Here is a 16236-nt window from a genome sequence, read left to right on the forward strand (position 1 = left end):
GAATTCTCTTCGAACATTCGTCTCGAGTTTTCTTCTGACTTTCTGGAATTCTCTTCGAACATTCGTCTCGTGTTTCTGGAATTCTCTTCGAACATTTTAGCCAGCATTTCTCTGAAATCGTCACCCCTGGCAGCTACTGACGAGACTTCCCCACCGTTGGATTCGCCCATTTCCGATAAATCCACTTCATCCTTACTGTCAAACTCATATGTATCGATGTTCATACCACGGCGCTCGAACTCATCCAACAGACGTTTTTGTAGTTCAGCCTTGTTGCCAGTAGAGGACAATTCCAATTTATTCAGCTCCTTCTTCAAGTCTTCCACTCGTAGATCCTTAAACTTCATCGTAGTATTATCGTAATCTCACTTCCGACACCAATTGTTACGTTCTTGGGTTTTACTAAATCCCGTGTAGACGTTGTTTTATTTCCCGATACAATTCGTACCAAATAAAACGCAGGTTCTTTCGGATTACGATTATTACAATGATTTTATTCACACAACTTTACTTTGCACTTTACTTTACACGACGGTTTCAATTCGCGATCTGATTCACAACTGACTCACTGCCTTTCCATTCCCTCTATTTATATGAGCCCTGCCTGTCGCTACAGAAGTTTCTAGACGATCTGGTAACACCTAGATCACGAACAATCTACCAATGCAACAAACACATTGAGTAACAATAACAACAACAAACTTACTGAGTGAACAATAACAACAACAAACTTGAGTAAACAAACTTACAATAACAACAACACATATACAGGCGAGGGAATAACAAAGAAAGAGGAATAACAACAACACATATACAGGCGAGGGAATAACAAAGAAAGAGGAATAACAACAACACATATACAGGCGAGGGAATAACAAAGAAAGAGGAATGACGTTTAACAAGAATTGTACGACAATAACAAAATAGAAAATGAAAGAGGAAATGGAAGGATGTAGAAAAATCTATACAGTGGTTGTTGTTGTGAAGTTATTCAAATAAACTGCGTAGTAGAAATTTACGTTACAATTCAAATTCTTAAATTAACGGAATTCTAAATCTAAATTAACTTAAATCTAAAGTTATATTCGTAACAATTTTGGCGAATTTCTCACATCCACCATTTTCGTCTACGGTCGATCGGACAGACATGCGCAGTATTTACCGCTATGTGTTTGGCTGCCCTTTCGTGTTTGTTTGTTGTTACATGACTGCGAATCGAATGGAAAACCCGCCTGTTTGTTTTTTATGCATTCTCTTTTGTGACATTGATTCTGGAGGTAGTTTTCGTAGTTCCGTTGGCGAATAACACAAACTAACTGATTGACTAACGGTGGGTAACGGTGATGGTGGTGGTTGTTCACTTTGCGTGTTCAAATGCCATTGTTGTTGTTCTTGTTGTGTATTTTTTATCGTTTTCCCTTATATACCCATATTCGTTGTGTTTAGTCCTTTCCTGCTAAAGGATATTTCAAAGTCAAACAAAAATTCACCATTCACTTAGGTTTTTTTTTTCTTTTTTGTTACTTTCACCCCCACCCACCACATTCGTTGTTTAGGAACCAAGAAAAAAGAAACAGAAAACGCACAGAGTGCCGAGACGATAATTTTCATCAAAACTTTATTTCTTTTACAAAAAACGAGTGACATACAACAACGGGAGCTGCACAAAGTACAAAAAAAAAGAAAATAAAAAAGAGGAAAAGACAACAATAAATTAAAGACAAATATTTTCTACACAACTTCAGTGGCCGCAGAGGAGATAGTTATTAAAATTTATTTTAATAACTTTTAGTGAAATACTAAGACAAGAGCAGAGAGCATTACATTTTTTGGTAAGTTTTAAGACAAATAAAATAGTGTCTCATCGAAAATTGTTACGCAATTTTGTTGTAATTTTTTACATTTTTTGGTAAATTTTTTTGAATATAATTTGGATTTTTTTTTGTGAAATTGCAATTAAAAGAAATCAAAAATGAAAAAAATGATAGTTCCGAGTTATGGCTATATCAAGTGTAGAACCAAAAGGTGAATCAAATATTTGATGACCCTTGTTATTAAATAGAATGCAAAAACTTGACTTAGTTCTGAAATTAGTTCATATTTGATGAAAAAATTTATACATGGTGATATGTGTGGATATAATAGAAAATAAATACAGATTTTAAATTTTATGTGAAATAAATATTACTATACACTTAAGGTGGACGCACCTTAAATTGTGGAATTGAATTGGAAAAAAAAATAGTTTTTAATTTGGATATTCTAGATTAATTTGGATAAATGTGCATCATTTTTGATCAAAATTAATTACATATATTCAAATATATATTATCTGAGTAGATGATTCAAACGATGAGCTCTATTCCAAAGTTCAATATACGCTTGATTTTATTCTAAATTGGTTTTATTCTTATTGGATTTATCTACGACACACATTTTTTTTAATTTAAATAAATGTAATACGTTCTTATACATAATGAAGTTCTACATCCTGGCGAAACCCCTTCATTTGTTTGAGGATTAAATTGAGAGTTTTATTAAAACAAGTTTGATGTAAATAAAGGCTTAAATAAAACCAGGCAGATCTATATGAACGTATTACATCTTCCAACAAATTGTCATGATAAAGTATTTGTCGCAATCTGTGTAAAAAAACGATTTACGGAATCCAATCGATCCCGAATGTCAATTCAAATACACCTAAGTCTGTTTTTACACGGTTCGAAAATTGAATATTTTTAATTTTTTTACACGATTTTATTCCATTTAGCACGATTTGAAATTTTATGTACTTAAATTTTTTTGTCAAATTTAATTTTTGCGAAGTATGTTCATATCACAAAAAAGTATTTATGAAAGAAAAGTCTGAAACCATCGATAGTATCGATAGTTTGCGAACACTAGCTTAAAGATTTAAGTGAATTCCCCTTTAGCGCGTACAAACAATTTTTACTGGTCAAAGCAAATGAGAATAGCACTAATTTAGGGGAATTCCCTTTATGTATAAGATCAATGTCTTTTTTACACGGTTTTTTTACACGGCTTCTTCTGGAACCAATCTACCGTGTAAAAACAGACTTAGGTGTAAATACGTACGTCAAATAAAATCCGTTGGATATAGGCTGTGGGATTGACATTTGAAATCGAGTTGATTTCTTAAGGAACATTTAGACTATTGCTTTTATCGTGATAATGTACATGATTCCTAAACGGTTTACTATAAACAATGAATTCCAATCAATATCTCGTTTTGCCCGAAATCCTAATATTTCAAATATAACACTATTTTGCACCAGAAAACCATCACTTCTCCCAAAAGTACGAGTCTAAACAGGAGAAATTTAATACCTTGATTTAGAAATCATATCGATTTAGAAGGCATAGTCTTAACTGACTTTGACACGTATTCGCTATCGAATTGACATTTGAAATTTCTTGTTGTGACAGATTGTAGATGTCGATCAGCTGTATACATACAAAATTATTAATTTGCGCCAATTGTATTTGTTTTGCAATTTGAAAAATGAAAAGAAAAAATAATGGAAATGTTTTTGTAATGCTGTGATCTATTGGAAAGTAAAATAAATAAAACACACAAAAATTGTATAAATAATTTTTGTTTTCCTATGATTTTTCATGTTTATACATTTGGCTACCGATAAATATAAAAACAAAAAACATGTGAAAACAGTTGCGAATTTTGGTATATTGTGAGAGGTTGGTATTTTTTGGTACAAAAACTGCGTTGCATCTCATTAGTATCATGATTTCGATCATGAACATTATAGTACGTTTACATTGTACCGGATTTCGTTAACCCAGTGGGTTTCAATTGTCCATTTCATTGTATACATGTCAAAAAAATCCTCATAGAGTAGGTTAACACGGTAAAAAGTTCTAATTTAAAAGCCGTTTTAGAATTTACTGGGTTAACCTAGTGGGTTAAACCCATTGTGTTAACGGAATCCAGTATAATGTAAACGTCCTATAAAATCAACGAGGTTAAGAATCGTGATTGAATTTTATAGTTTAATATAACATATATTTAGGCCATAAATACAGATATAAAAAAACATTTTTCGTTTTGTAGTACTTGTGTTTTATAAACAGGATTGCATATAAAAGTATGAAAATTTCGTGTCTTGTTAAACATAAATTTCGATAATATGGACATTTATTTGTGTATATTCAATGACGTCAAATCGTAAAATATAATATTTAGTAAATAAGTCATAAAATGCTAGTTCAGCGAATAAATTTGTGAAAATGAAGTAAATAGTAAATACTTGGACGCACACAAATACAAATGACGGTTGAATTTTTTGCCAATATAAATATTTGAGAATTAAAAAATTATTAATTTAACAAAGTAAAAAAATGTTATTTGTTGGTTATTTCAAATTCAAATTACATAAATATATTTTTGATGGGAAACTTAAAAATCTTCATATCTTCCTGTGTGAACATATTAATAGCCCTTGGCCCGCAAGAGTCGAACCCATGGTATAATAAAAAAAGGTAACAGCAAGTGTTGTTGTACAAAAAACGATACAACAACCACATGGCAATTTGTTGTTGTAAGTTCTACTAGTGTCAACTCATTTGACAGAAAAATGTAAACAAACAAACAAATTATCATCAAATTATTTTTATTTTGAAAATGGAATATTTTCGAATCCTCAAAATAAAAATTGAAAAACATGAATGAAAATCTATCAAATTTATATTTCTATCGCTTCCACATCTTTCCTTGAATTGAGCCATTGCCATATATATATGTAACACATATGACAATGCTGGGAATAGCGAGTAATTCCTTCAAGAAAGATTTGCTTCCTCAAACTTTCCCAGCAGACAGATTGAGTAAATTGAATACGGGAGCACATTAATAAAGAACAATTTCAAATTGTATGCGTTCCCAATTTTCCTGTTGGGTGATTTTTAAAAACATAATTTGTCAAATTCATATTGACACTAGTATTACGTTAGAATCAAATCAGCTGGGATTTGCTGTTACCTTTTATAATTGTACCATGAGTCGAACCAGTTATGAACGTTTTGACATTGAAAAACCTGAAGTCCTCTTATGTGCTTCCCCCTTAAAACATTTAAGGGGAAACATATGAATCAAGTATTGTTCATAGCACTGAATTTTCGATAACGTAGTGGATATAAATTGCCAATTCCAAAAAATTGTAAAAAGTTCTAATGTACATGTCGTTTTAAGTTCATTGTATTTAACGGCAATTCATAGAGGAATAAGAGCACGTTTAGATTACAAAATCCACGCTATGGAATTTACATTAAGATCGAGTGGATTTCATAAATCTAAACGTACTTTAACAGAGTCAAATTTAAATTATGATATCGTCCTCCAACATTCATTCATGCTCTTATGTTCCTCATCGATAAGAGATTGGCATGTAAAAGATTAAAAGAAATCTCAAATACAACTCTAATATTTATTTCTTATGTCAATTTATTTACCCTGCGTTTACAATCGACAAGACAGTCTAAGACTATTGAATTCATGATTTTTTTTTCCAAAAAATTAAAAAAATTGTCTTTGTGAGGTAGGCGTCCAGAAAATTTAATTTTCAATTCATTTCTCCACAATGTCATAAATTGTCAGGGATTACTGTCTTTGGAAAACAAGACAGTCACTAGTCCAAAATATATTAATAAGGTCACCACTCAGGAAGCGAAAGTCAGTTGTTTTTTGCAAGTCTAATGTCAAAAAATTGGACTTTGTTTAAGATTTCATAATGGAGCTCAATTTGTAAACACCAGGTTATTGAAATTTATTGGAAATATATGAATAAAAAATTGATTTAAAGAACTATTCTGAGGCAAAGAAAGCTTATTTTTTACGTCTGCTTTTGTTGTTAAACCCAGAAACAGCTGAGCTTCCTTGTCGACCACATGAAACATGACAATCAGCTGATGTTTGTTAGCGTATACATAAACATGGTCAATATTTTAATAATTCTGATAGGAATTCTTCTCTATCACACAAAAATGGATATAAGCTTGCATCGAAATATTACAGTTTAAAACTCCTTGTACATTAGAACTTTTTACCGGGTTAACCGACTTTATGAGGATTTATTTGACGTATATGCAAATGAATTGACAATTGAAACCCACTGGGTTAACGAAATCCGGTTAAATGTAAACGTACTATAATATTCATTATAAATTTTGTGTTTGCAACGTAGTCAGGTTCAAGATCTATTAATAAGGTCACCCAGCTAGCTAAAGTCAGCTGTTATTTTTCAAGTCTAATGTCAGAAATTTCCATAATGGAAATCAATTCACAATAATGGATTTTGACAGCAAACTTGAGTGATTCCTGGACGACCTTTTTTATAGGCCTTGGTCAGGCTGAAATTAAAAAAAATTGTTTTTATTTTTATTTTTAAGAACAGTGTTGTATTTGGAATTATCTTGGAACTTCTTCTTAATATATTTGAAAAAAAAACGTTCTCTACTATTTAAATCAATATTTAATAAATCAGGGTGGTATTTTGACACAATTTTTCTTGTGTAAGCTGCAGCTAACTCTAACTCATTTTATAACAATCGTTCGTAAACACCTGTAGACCTATTCTGTAACTTTTTAACAACATTACTCATTGTTTATTCTACAAAAATTTCATTTGTTTGTTTTGTTGTTTTTACAATAACAAAAAAAATTTAAACAATATCGATAATTATTAAAAGTTACTGAATATACCTACTGGTTCTTGAAATGTATTGAAGATAAATGAATAAAAATAATTTTACAGCACAATTTTTTGACGATTATTTTAATTTTCATTCTTGTTCAGCTGTCGAACCTGCAGAAATATTAAAATAATGGATTTTTTTTTTTAGATTTCCACTTTATAGATTTAAAAAGGTTTTGGACTTTTTAAGTAGGTGAACAGATCATTTGAGGCAAACGTTTATATGAAGTCTATTTGAATATTCACATAGTTTATTTGACCGGTCCACAATTATTTCCGTAAATCATATTAACTGTATTTAAGTGAATTTGGCTGTGTAAACGGCATGTTAGGCGAAATAAAATTAAGAAGTTGTCCAAAAATTTAACACAAATTGACTCTTTTTTTTAGATTCCTGATATTTTCCTTTTTTTCTTTCTTTCATCCCATAAATTAAAAATGTCCCCCTTCCAAATACGTTGATTTGTTTAAATGTAAATAATGTCAGCTCTTTACCCAAAAAATATTCCATACAAAAATATCGAGACATTTATATAATTGTTTATTCAGTATCTGATTTGGGATTGCTAAATAAATATTTTACAAATGTTTTTTTTTCGCTGATAAAATTTGCACCGGTTAAATAAACAACAAATGCAGCCACTCTTAAATACAACAATAACAGCAAGAAGAAGAAGAAAACGATGAAGAACAGAAGATATACGGATATGAGGTCATTGTACGTTCTTCTTCTTATTTTTTCATCTAAAAAAAACAACAACAAAAGCAACACCGAGCATATTAGCAATGCGGGTGGACAACACGCCCTCCTGCTGCCCTGCTCCTACCGCCCATGGTTACTAATGACTATAAAAATACCAAAATTGAAGCAAAATAATAAAAAAAAATTATCGAACAAATCGAGTCGTTTTCTAGAAATAATTACTTTTGCCAAATACTTGTTGGGTACGAAATCAACAATTGCAATACAATTGAAAAAAAAACGAGTACACAATAACAACAAATAATTGCAAATGCTTGTATGTGCAAAAGTACATACATATAAATATATGCAATTATTTGTTGTTGCCGCTGTTGCGATGCTCCTTTGTTTTTTTAAATTACATTTTATGCAAAAAAAAAAGTGAAAAAACAACATTTATTTTTTTCAGTTTATTTATCTATTTTTGTATTGGTGTATCGTAAATGGTAAATGTGCCGGTGGTACATTAAGGTGGGTGAACATGTTCAAATTAATTTCAAAAACAAAACCGGATTCAAGACCTTTTAATAAAGTCAGCTGGATATCAGCTGTCTCCCAAGTTGGCTGTCAAAATCCATTATTGTGAATGGACATCCATTATGAAAACGTAAACAAAGTCCAAATTTTTGACATTAGAATTGAGAAATAACAGCTGATTTTCTCTACCTTATCAATAAATCTTGTTATGTGGCAATATTTTAATAATTTATTCAAAACCGTCTGAATAGGCCATTGGCTAAGGTTTCACTTCAGTTCCTTGCTTATATCCGATTAAAATTTCCAAAAGTTTTTTTAAACTCCACTCTCCAATACTCCTAAAGAGAAAAATATTTTTTTTTTCAAATCTATGCTTAAATATTGCTTCAAAAATCGTTAAAAAGTCAGAGTTGTATTTCAACACAATTTATCTTGTGCAAACACCATCTAATCCAAACTCCTTCTGGAAATGCCCTACAGATCCCTAATTTCTAAAGATTTCACCCATGGCACAATGAATAGGTAGTCCCATGATGCAATAATAAGGTGATGTATCAAAACCAAAACCTTTGTTTTTGTCTCGATTATCTGTCAAATCATGATGCAATAATAATGGTGAAATCATGATTCAATAATAAGATGGTTGGCAACACTGCACATTGACTTCAAGTAGAAATTATCCACTTTGACAGTTAATCAAGACATCAGCTGCGCTAAATGGACTACCTATTCATTGTGGCATGGGTAGACCATTTAGTTCAGCGGATGTCTTGATTAACTGTCAAAGTGGGTAATTTCTACTTGAAGTCGATGTGCAGTGTTGCCAACCATGTGAAATATTATAAGGAAATATTATATGGAAAAATTTGACAGATAATCGAGACAAAAACAAACGTTTTTGTTTTTATACATAACCTTATTATTGCATCATGGATTTCACTAACGATTACGTAATAGTCTTTGAAAAATATTTTTTCTTTTTTAAATTCTTTTGCAAAAGTCATTGAAAAAATATCTTTTAAAGACTCCATTTCCAATAGCCCATGGAAAAATATTTTTCAAGAATGCATTCTTCAATATTCCTCAATTAATCGAATATGAAAATATTCTTTAAAAATCAACGCTTAAGTATGGCTTCAAAAAAAACCTTTAAAAATCTAGATATTAGATGTTACAAAATATTCTATGAAGTATACAAGCTCTTATACTCTTTTAACTTGTTCACGCTATTTTTTAACCTCTTCCTTCTAAACAATATTTTAACAAAATCAGAGTTGTATTCCGACACAATTTATCTTGTGCAAGGTCTATTAATCATCCAGTGAGACCAGCTGCCTCTCAAGTTAGCTGTCAAAATCCATTATTATATGGGATCTTGATCTCATGTAAACGCCATCAAACTCCAACTCCTTATAGTATCGAACTATAGGCCCCTTCTTTCTGAGTATAACTCTATTCCCACGAACACTGGAAAATGGTGTAGTGTGAGAATCGATTTTAATGATTTTTTTTATAATACACTCAATACTTTTTTAGCACTCTTTTGCTTCTCTTTCAATTCATTTGCATTCCATATCCATAAACATTATTAAGATGTACATGTGTAGGTGCACGTTTGTTATTTTTTTTTTCATTCAAAATAATTGCAAACTTTTTTTAAACGCAAAAGTAATGAGTACATCTCATCATCTGACTTCTATGTTATTTTGTCTTGAAATATCCAAGTGTATTAACGCAACACAAAAATTGTCCGCCGGTGATGCCAAAACAAAATATAAATTTATAAAATTTTCAAAAGATACTGCATTGAAAAAATTCGGTCATCCATACAAGTGAAACTAATTGTGTTCATATTTAATAAAATATCTTTTTGTTTGTTGTTATAAATATACAAAATTTTGACATCATTCACAATAAATAATACTCCCCCAAAAAAAGAACAACAACAAAAATATTCCTGAAATAATCGCATTCTCCAATATTCCTGAAATAATCGAATATGAAAATATTCTTTAAAAATCTACGCTTAAATATGGCTTCAAAAAGTCTTTAAAAATCTAGATATTAGATGTTACAAAATATTCTATGAAGTATACACGCTCTAATACACTTTTAACCAGTTTACGCTATTATATAACCACTTCCTTCTAAACAATATTTTAACAAAATCGGATTTGTATTCCGACACAATTTATCTTGTGCAAGGTCTATTAGTAAGATCATCCAGTGAGACCTGCTACCTCTCAAGTTAGCTGTCAAAATCCATTATTATATTAGATCTTGATTTCATGTAAAAGCCATCAAATTCCAACTCCTTATAATATCGAACTATAGGTCCCTTCTTTCTGAGTATAACTCTATTCCCACGAACGCTGGAAAATGGTGTAGTGTGAGAATCGTTTTTAATGATTTTTTTTTATAATACATTCAATACTTTTTTAGCACTCTTTTGCTTCTCTTTCAATTCATTTGCATTCCATATCCATAAACATTATTAAGATGTACATGTGTAGGTGCACGTTTGTTGTTTTTTTTTCTTCATTCAAAATAATTGCAAACTTTTTTTAAACGCAAAAGTAATGAGTACATCTCATCATCTGACTTCTATGTTATTTTGTCTTGAAATATCCAAGTGTATTAACGCAACACAAAAATTGTCCGCCGGTGATGCCAAAACAAAATATAAATTTATAAAATTTTCAAAAGATACTGCATTGAAAAAATTCGGTCATTCATACAAGTGAAACTAATTGTGTTCATATTTAATAAAATATTTTTTTGTTTGTTGTTATAAATAAATATACAAAATTTTGACATCATTCACAATAAATAATACCCCAAAAAAAAAGAACAACAACAAAAATAACAAGTCATGGATCCGTAAGTGTTTGTACTTTTGATTATAAGATGATGAAAGCAATAACAGCAAAAAATAAATAAACTAAAAGTGTCAAACAATTCAAGTTCAATTAGTATTTTACACAGGACTGCAGAAAATTTTCCAAACTATATTCACCCTAAATAGATAAAAATTATAAAATAAGAAAAAATCAAGTTCTTAAATATGTACCCTATTTTAATTTATATAAATTATAAATTTCACAATTTTTTTTTAAGTGTATAAAAACTTTTTGCTGGTGTGATATTTTGTCCTTTATGATCCGTCCGTGGTGTGTACCACCCTTAAGGAATGATCTTCTACGATTTAATGATGCATACATCACTCTATTGTATCATAACATAAACAGCTGTTTTTTATTGGACCATCTGTCAAAATTTATATAGTAATATTTGTCATGGTTGCCAACATTGCACATCGAATTCAAGTAGAAACTACTTACTTTGCCACATGGTACAATGAATAGGTAGTCCATTTAGCGCAGCTGATGTCTTGATTATCTGTCAAAGTGGGTAATTTCTACTTTAATTTTGATATATTATATGGAAAATTTTGACACATAATCGAGACAAAAACAAAGGTTTTTGTTTTGATACATCACCGAATGGTTAGCTGTGCCAAATGGAGTACCTATTGATTTTGTCATGTACGTTTTTTAATGTTTTAATGCCATCCAGGGAGACCAGCTGGATATCAGCTGCCTTGTAAGTTTGGCGTCAAAATTCATTATTGTGAATTGACTTCATTTCACATTATGCTGCGTTCAAGGCCTATAAATAAGGTCGTCCAGGTGGATATCAACTGCCTCTCAAGTGTTGCTGTCAAAATCCTTTATTGTGAATTGACTTCCATTATGTAAACGTAAACAAAGGCCAAATTGTTGACATTAGACTTGATAAAAAACAGCTGACTTTCGCTAGCTGAGTAACCTTATTAATAGATCTTGGCTGCGTTTACATGAAATTTCCCACTTAAAACGTAATTATCTTTAAATTTTCATAATTTGCTTGTCATGTAAACACCGTATTACACCACAGTGACCTTTCATAATATCCATGACATAATATGAAAAACACATCACATTTTTTGTAGCACTGTGTTATTAGTAATAAAAATGTATATATATTTATATATTTATTGATCATGAATTCCATTAAACAGAATATTAAAATTCACATAAAATTCTTAAATTAAAAACTTAATTCAGCCACTTTATTTTTAGAGTCATTGTTAATTGTCATTAATAATTTTGACAGACAAATAAATAAAAAAAAATGTATTTCACATTTTATTAACACAATTTTTCATTTGAACATTCACATAATCTTAAGTGGTCAATAATAATGATTTTGAAAGTAGTGTATTTTGTTTTTGTTATTTTCAAAAATGTTCTTTTTTGCTTTTCAATGACATTGAAGTAGATTGTTTACAACACGAATGCAAGTGACAGTTGTGGACAAACGTTTTAGAGTTTTTTTATTAACTTATTGTCTCACATAAGTTAATAAAAAAAAAGAATTAAGAAGAATTAAAAAAAATGAGAAGAATAATATAAAATACCATTATATGTTTAATAAAATTCAAAACTCAAGCGTTCTATCAATAAAATTTGCTATGTCTGGTATAATAGTAGTTTATATGACAGAATAAGCCACGGCATACATAGTTGGACCTCAAGTTGTCCTACCTTGTATTGTTGTACCATTGAATTATTTTGAAATACTTAAAATACATTTACATATAAGATTTCACATGGTTGGCAACTAGGCACATTGAATTCATGTAGAAATTACGCACTTTGGCAGTTAATCGAGACATCAGCTGAGCTAAATGGACTACCTATTTATTGTGTCATGGAACTCATCTATCAATTTTAAATAATATGAAAAATTAATTACATAAAATGTTATGCATATTTTTAATAAATTCAACAAAATATATTTTCTGAACATTGTTCTCAAGTTTTAACCATGTTTGTTACATCATATATTTAAAAGTTTTAGAGACAGGGAACTTCAAAATATTAATAAATATAAATTATATACCAATTTTTGCCACTGAACACAAGATATACGCACATATCGAAGGAAGATATTTTCATTTAAAGTTTGAAAGCTGAATACTGTCAAAGACGAATTTATGAAAATATTGGAAACATATGGCAGCATGAGACTACCTTGTATAATTATGCCATGAATAAATGTCAATCAGCTGATGTTTGTTGGTATACATACAAAATTATTAATTTGTGCTAAAAATATTCTGTCAATAATTTTTATTTTCTTTCATCTTTGTATTTGACAGCTGTTGAATATATTATAAATAAAACTTGTGAGAACAGTTGCAAATTTGGTGCTAGCAAGAGAGGTGTATTTTTGTTGGTTTAAAACAGCGTTGCACCTCATTAGTATCATGATTTAAAATATACCCTGCCGCAAAACGATTTGATTTTGTTTGATAATAGTAGGTTTACATTATACTGGATTTAGTAAACCTAGTGGGTTTAAATTGTCAATTCCACTGCTTATATGTCAAACCCCGTTCTAATGTAAATGCCGTTAAAATCATGACAAGTTTAGCTGATTAAGAAAATAAACACTGATTCAGCATTTATTCATGATCAAATGTTATATGTAAACCCGGTTTTACACAATGCCCTTCTAAACAAATGTATCTTATTTCATATTTTTTTATTTCTTGACAATAATTGTTACCAATAAAATAATAAATTACCAAAATTGCCATACCACCATCGCCATTTATCATCGTTCATTGCTCATCCACTAAATTTTTATCATGTCAATTGAATTGAATTACTATTTTGTCTCCCTCTTGTTTTTTTGTTGGCATACTTTTCAATTATTCATTTTCGTTACTAATTGTCAATAAGAATGTTATTATTGTTTGTCTTATTTTTTCCCATTCAAGTTTTTATTATTAGTTTTTTACGCTTTTTTGTCTATCCAAGGGGTAACAAGTACCTCAGCTGATGATGATGTATGGCTATGTAACAATCATTTGTGTCAAAGCCACTCCGAATCATCATTTGCATTGTCTAACAATGAAAATGTGTATATTTGTCTCATATAAAATAATAGTAAATATTTATTAAAATGATAATTATTATTATTTGTTGAACTTATGTGTAATTAACCATTTGCATCCGCACTTTAGGGACTTATTGGCACAGTTGTAATTAAATTTCTATTTATCCTAGGGGGGTTTGTTTATTTCTAAAAGTGAATACGGTGAAACGTAGTTATTGGTTATAATAAATTGGAAACAAAGTATACATTTTGAGATATAGGAGAGCAGTTCGGAAAGTTCTTAGCTTAGCACAAAAAAAAAACAGAAAAAAGTGTTTTGAAAACTTCCATCTCCGTTATGAACACATGTTAAATTTTTTTCGATCTGGTAACTCCTTCATATAGGATCAGGCCAGGATGCAATATTAAGGTGATGTATCACAACAACAACCATTGTTTTTGTCTCGATTATCTGTCAAATTTTTCCACATAATATTTCAAATGGTTGGCAACACTGCACAACGAATTCAAGTAGAAATTACCCACTTTGACAGTTAATCAACACATCAGCTGCGCTAAATGGACTACCTATTCATTGTGCCATGGCCTGATCCATGGCAGATAATCAAGACAAAAACAAAGGTTGTTGTTGTGATACATCACCTTATTATTGCATCATGGATCAGACGTTCAAAAAAGGCGCATCCACAACTTTTTGTACAATGGAAAAATTTGAAATGCGTGCTAAGCTAAGAACTTTCCGAACTGCCTTCGTAAATTATTTCAAATTTTCAAAAAGTATTTCTTATTATGAATTGTACCAAAATTTACGAATTTCATATCACCCAAAAATACATTTACATATACAATTTTAAATCGACTCCATTAACGAAATCCATCCATACATCCTAATTGTTTACAAATACCTTTAACCATGGCACAATAAATAGGTAGTCCATTTAGCTCAGCTGATGACTCGATTAAATGTCAAAGTGCGTAATTTCTAATTGAATTCGATGTGCAATGTTGCCAACCATTTGTAATATAATAAGGAAAAATTTGACAGATAGTGGAGACAAAAACAAAGGCTTTTGTTTTGATACATCACCTTATTAATGCATCATGCCTTTAATCATGATCTAAATATCGATCAGCTGATGTTGCAAATTTTGATGCATTGTAAGAGAGTTGTATTTTTTCGTCCAAACCCCGCGTTGCATCTCATTAGTATTACGATTTCGATCATGATTAAAAAAACCGTAGTAAATACAACTTTATTAAAAAAATAAACCCTGATTCAGCCTTTAATCATGATTAAATGTTATATGTAAATCATGTTTTATAGTGAGTTTACATTGTACCGAATTTATTAAATCCAATCGATCTAAAGTGTCAATTCCATTACATATATGTCAAATAAATCCTCATGGAGCAGATTAATAGTACGTTTACATTTAACCGAATTGTCAATTCCTTTGCATATATGTCAAATAAATCCTCATGAAGTAGGTTTACCCGGTAAAAAGTTCTAATGTATATGCCGTTTAACCCGACAAAAAATTCTAATAAAAATTCCGTTTTTAAATTATATTTTTATAATCCCTTGTTCCCAATTGAAAAAAAAACTTTGCCTTTATTCAATTTTATGAACAATTGAAGGTTATTCTATTTTTGAATATGTGCCATTCATAAATGCCGTTCATCATCATTTTGTTTGTCATTGTTGTTCTCTATTTGCAATTGAAAATAATTTGTGTTCTATTGATTTTACAGTCGATTCAATTCTCATGTGGCAAAATATCAAAGTTTAATTGACAGTGTGATCTTATTTATAGGACATGGCCGTCAATATATGTTAATTCTTTGTAGCTCTTATTAATAATGGTTGACAAATTGATTGTGGGAATTTTAGACGTCTCAAGAAAAATACAAAATCAATAAAATAATTAAAAAGGTTCGATGTCAATATGTCTTTGAAAACTGGTCATTTTTAAACATATTATTTTCTTTTGACTATAAAACGGCGCGTCGGTCTTTTTGGGGCGATTTCCAATTTGAAAGACCATGTGCCAAAATGTTCTCATCCACTTGATCTTTCCCTCTAATTCATGGCCGTCCCCTTCTGACTCGCTATTATATGCCTTTTGAGCTGGGGGTATCCTCATTCATTTGCACAACATGACCTAACCAACGTAGTCGCTGCAGCTCGATATGTCTGACCATGCCGATGTCCAAGAATATATGGTACAACTCATGGTTCATTCAACGGCGATATTCACCGTCAGCGCAGATCAGAACATAGATCTTTCGGAGAATTTTTCTCTGAAAAACTCCAAGAGCTGCCTATCCGCCTGCTTTAGATTC

General features: G+C 30.4%; 1 protein-coding gene across 2 annotated transcripts in view; it reads left to right on the top strand.

The window, feature by feature from the left end:
* LOC133338085 (uncharacterized) overlaps positions 1 to 16236 on the top strand; it is a 76819-nt gene that overhangs the window by 39686 nt on the left and 20897 nt on the right. Inside the window, exon 1 of one of the 2 annotated variants that reach the window (XM_061546271.1) lies at positions 10786 to 10827. The exons of the other annotated variant lie outside the window; for it this stretch is intronic. Coding sequence (XP_061402255.1) covers positions 10820 to 10827 — 8 coding nt within the window. The 5' untranslated portion in view covers positions 10786 to 10819. Of the gene's footprint in view, positions 1 to 10785; positions 10828 to 16236 lie in introns of those variants that run through there. 2 annotated transcript variants of the gene reach the window in all.

Source organism: Musca vetustissima, unplaced genomic scaffold (genome assembly GCF_032173495.1).
Source record: "Musca vetustissima isolate MV318-11 ecotype Yass unplaced genomic scaffold, APGP_CSIRO_Mvet_v1 utg45094, whole genome shotgun sequence".
NCBI classification, from domain to species: domain Eukaryota; kingdom Metazoa; phylum Arthropoda; class Insecta; order Diptera; family Muscidae; genus Musca; species Musca vetustissima.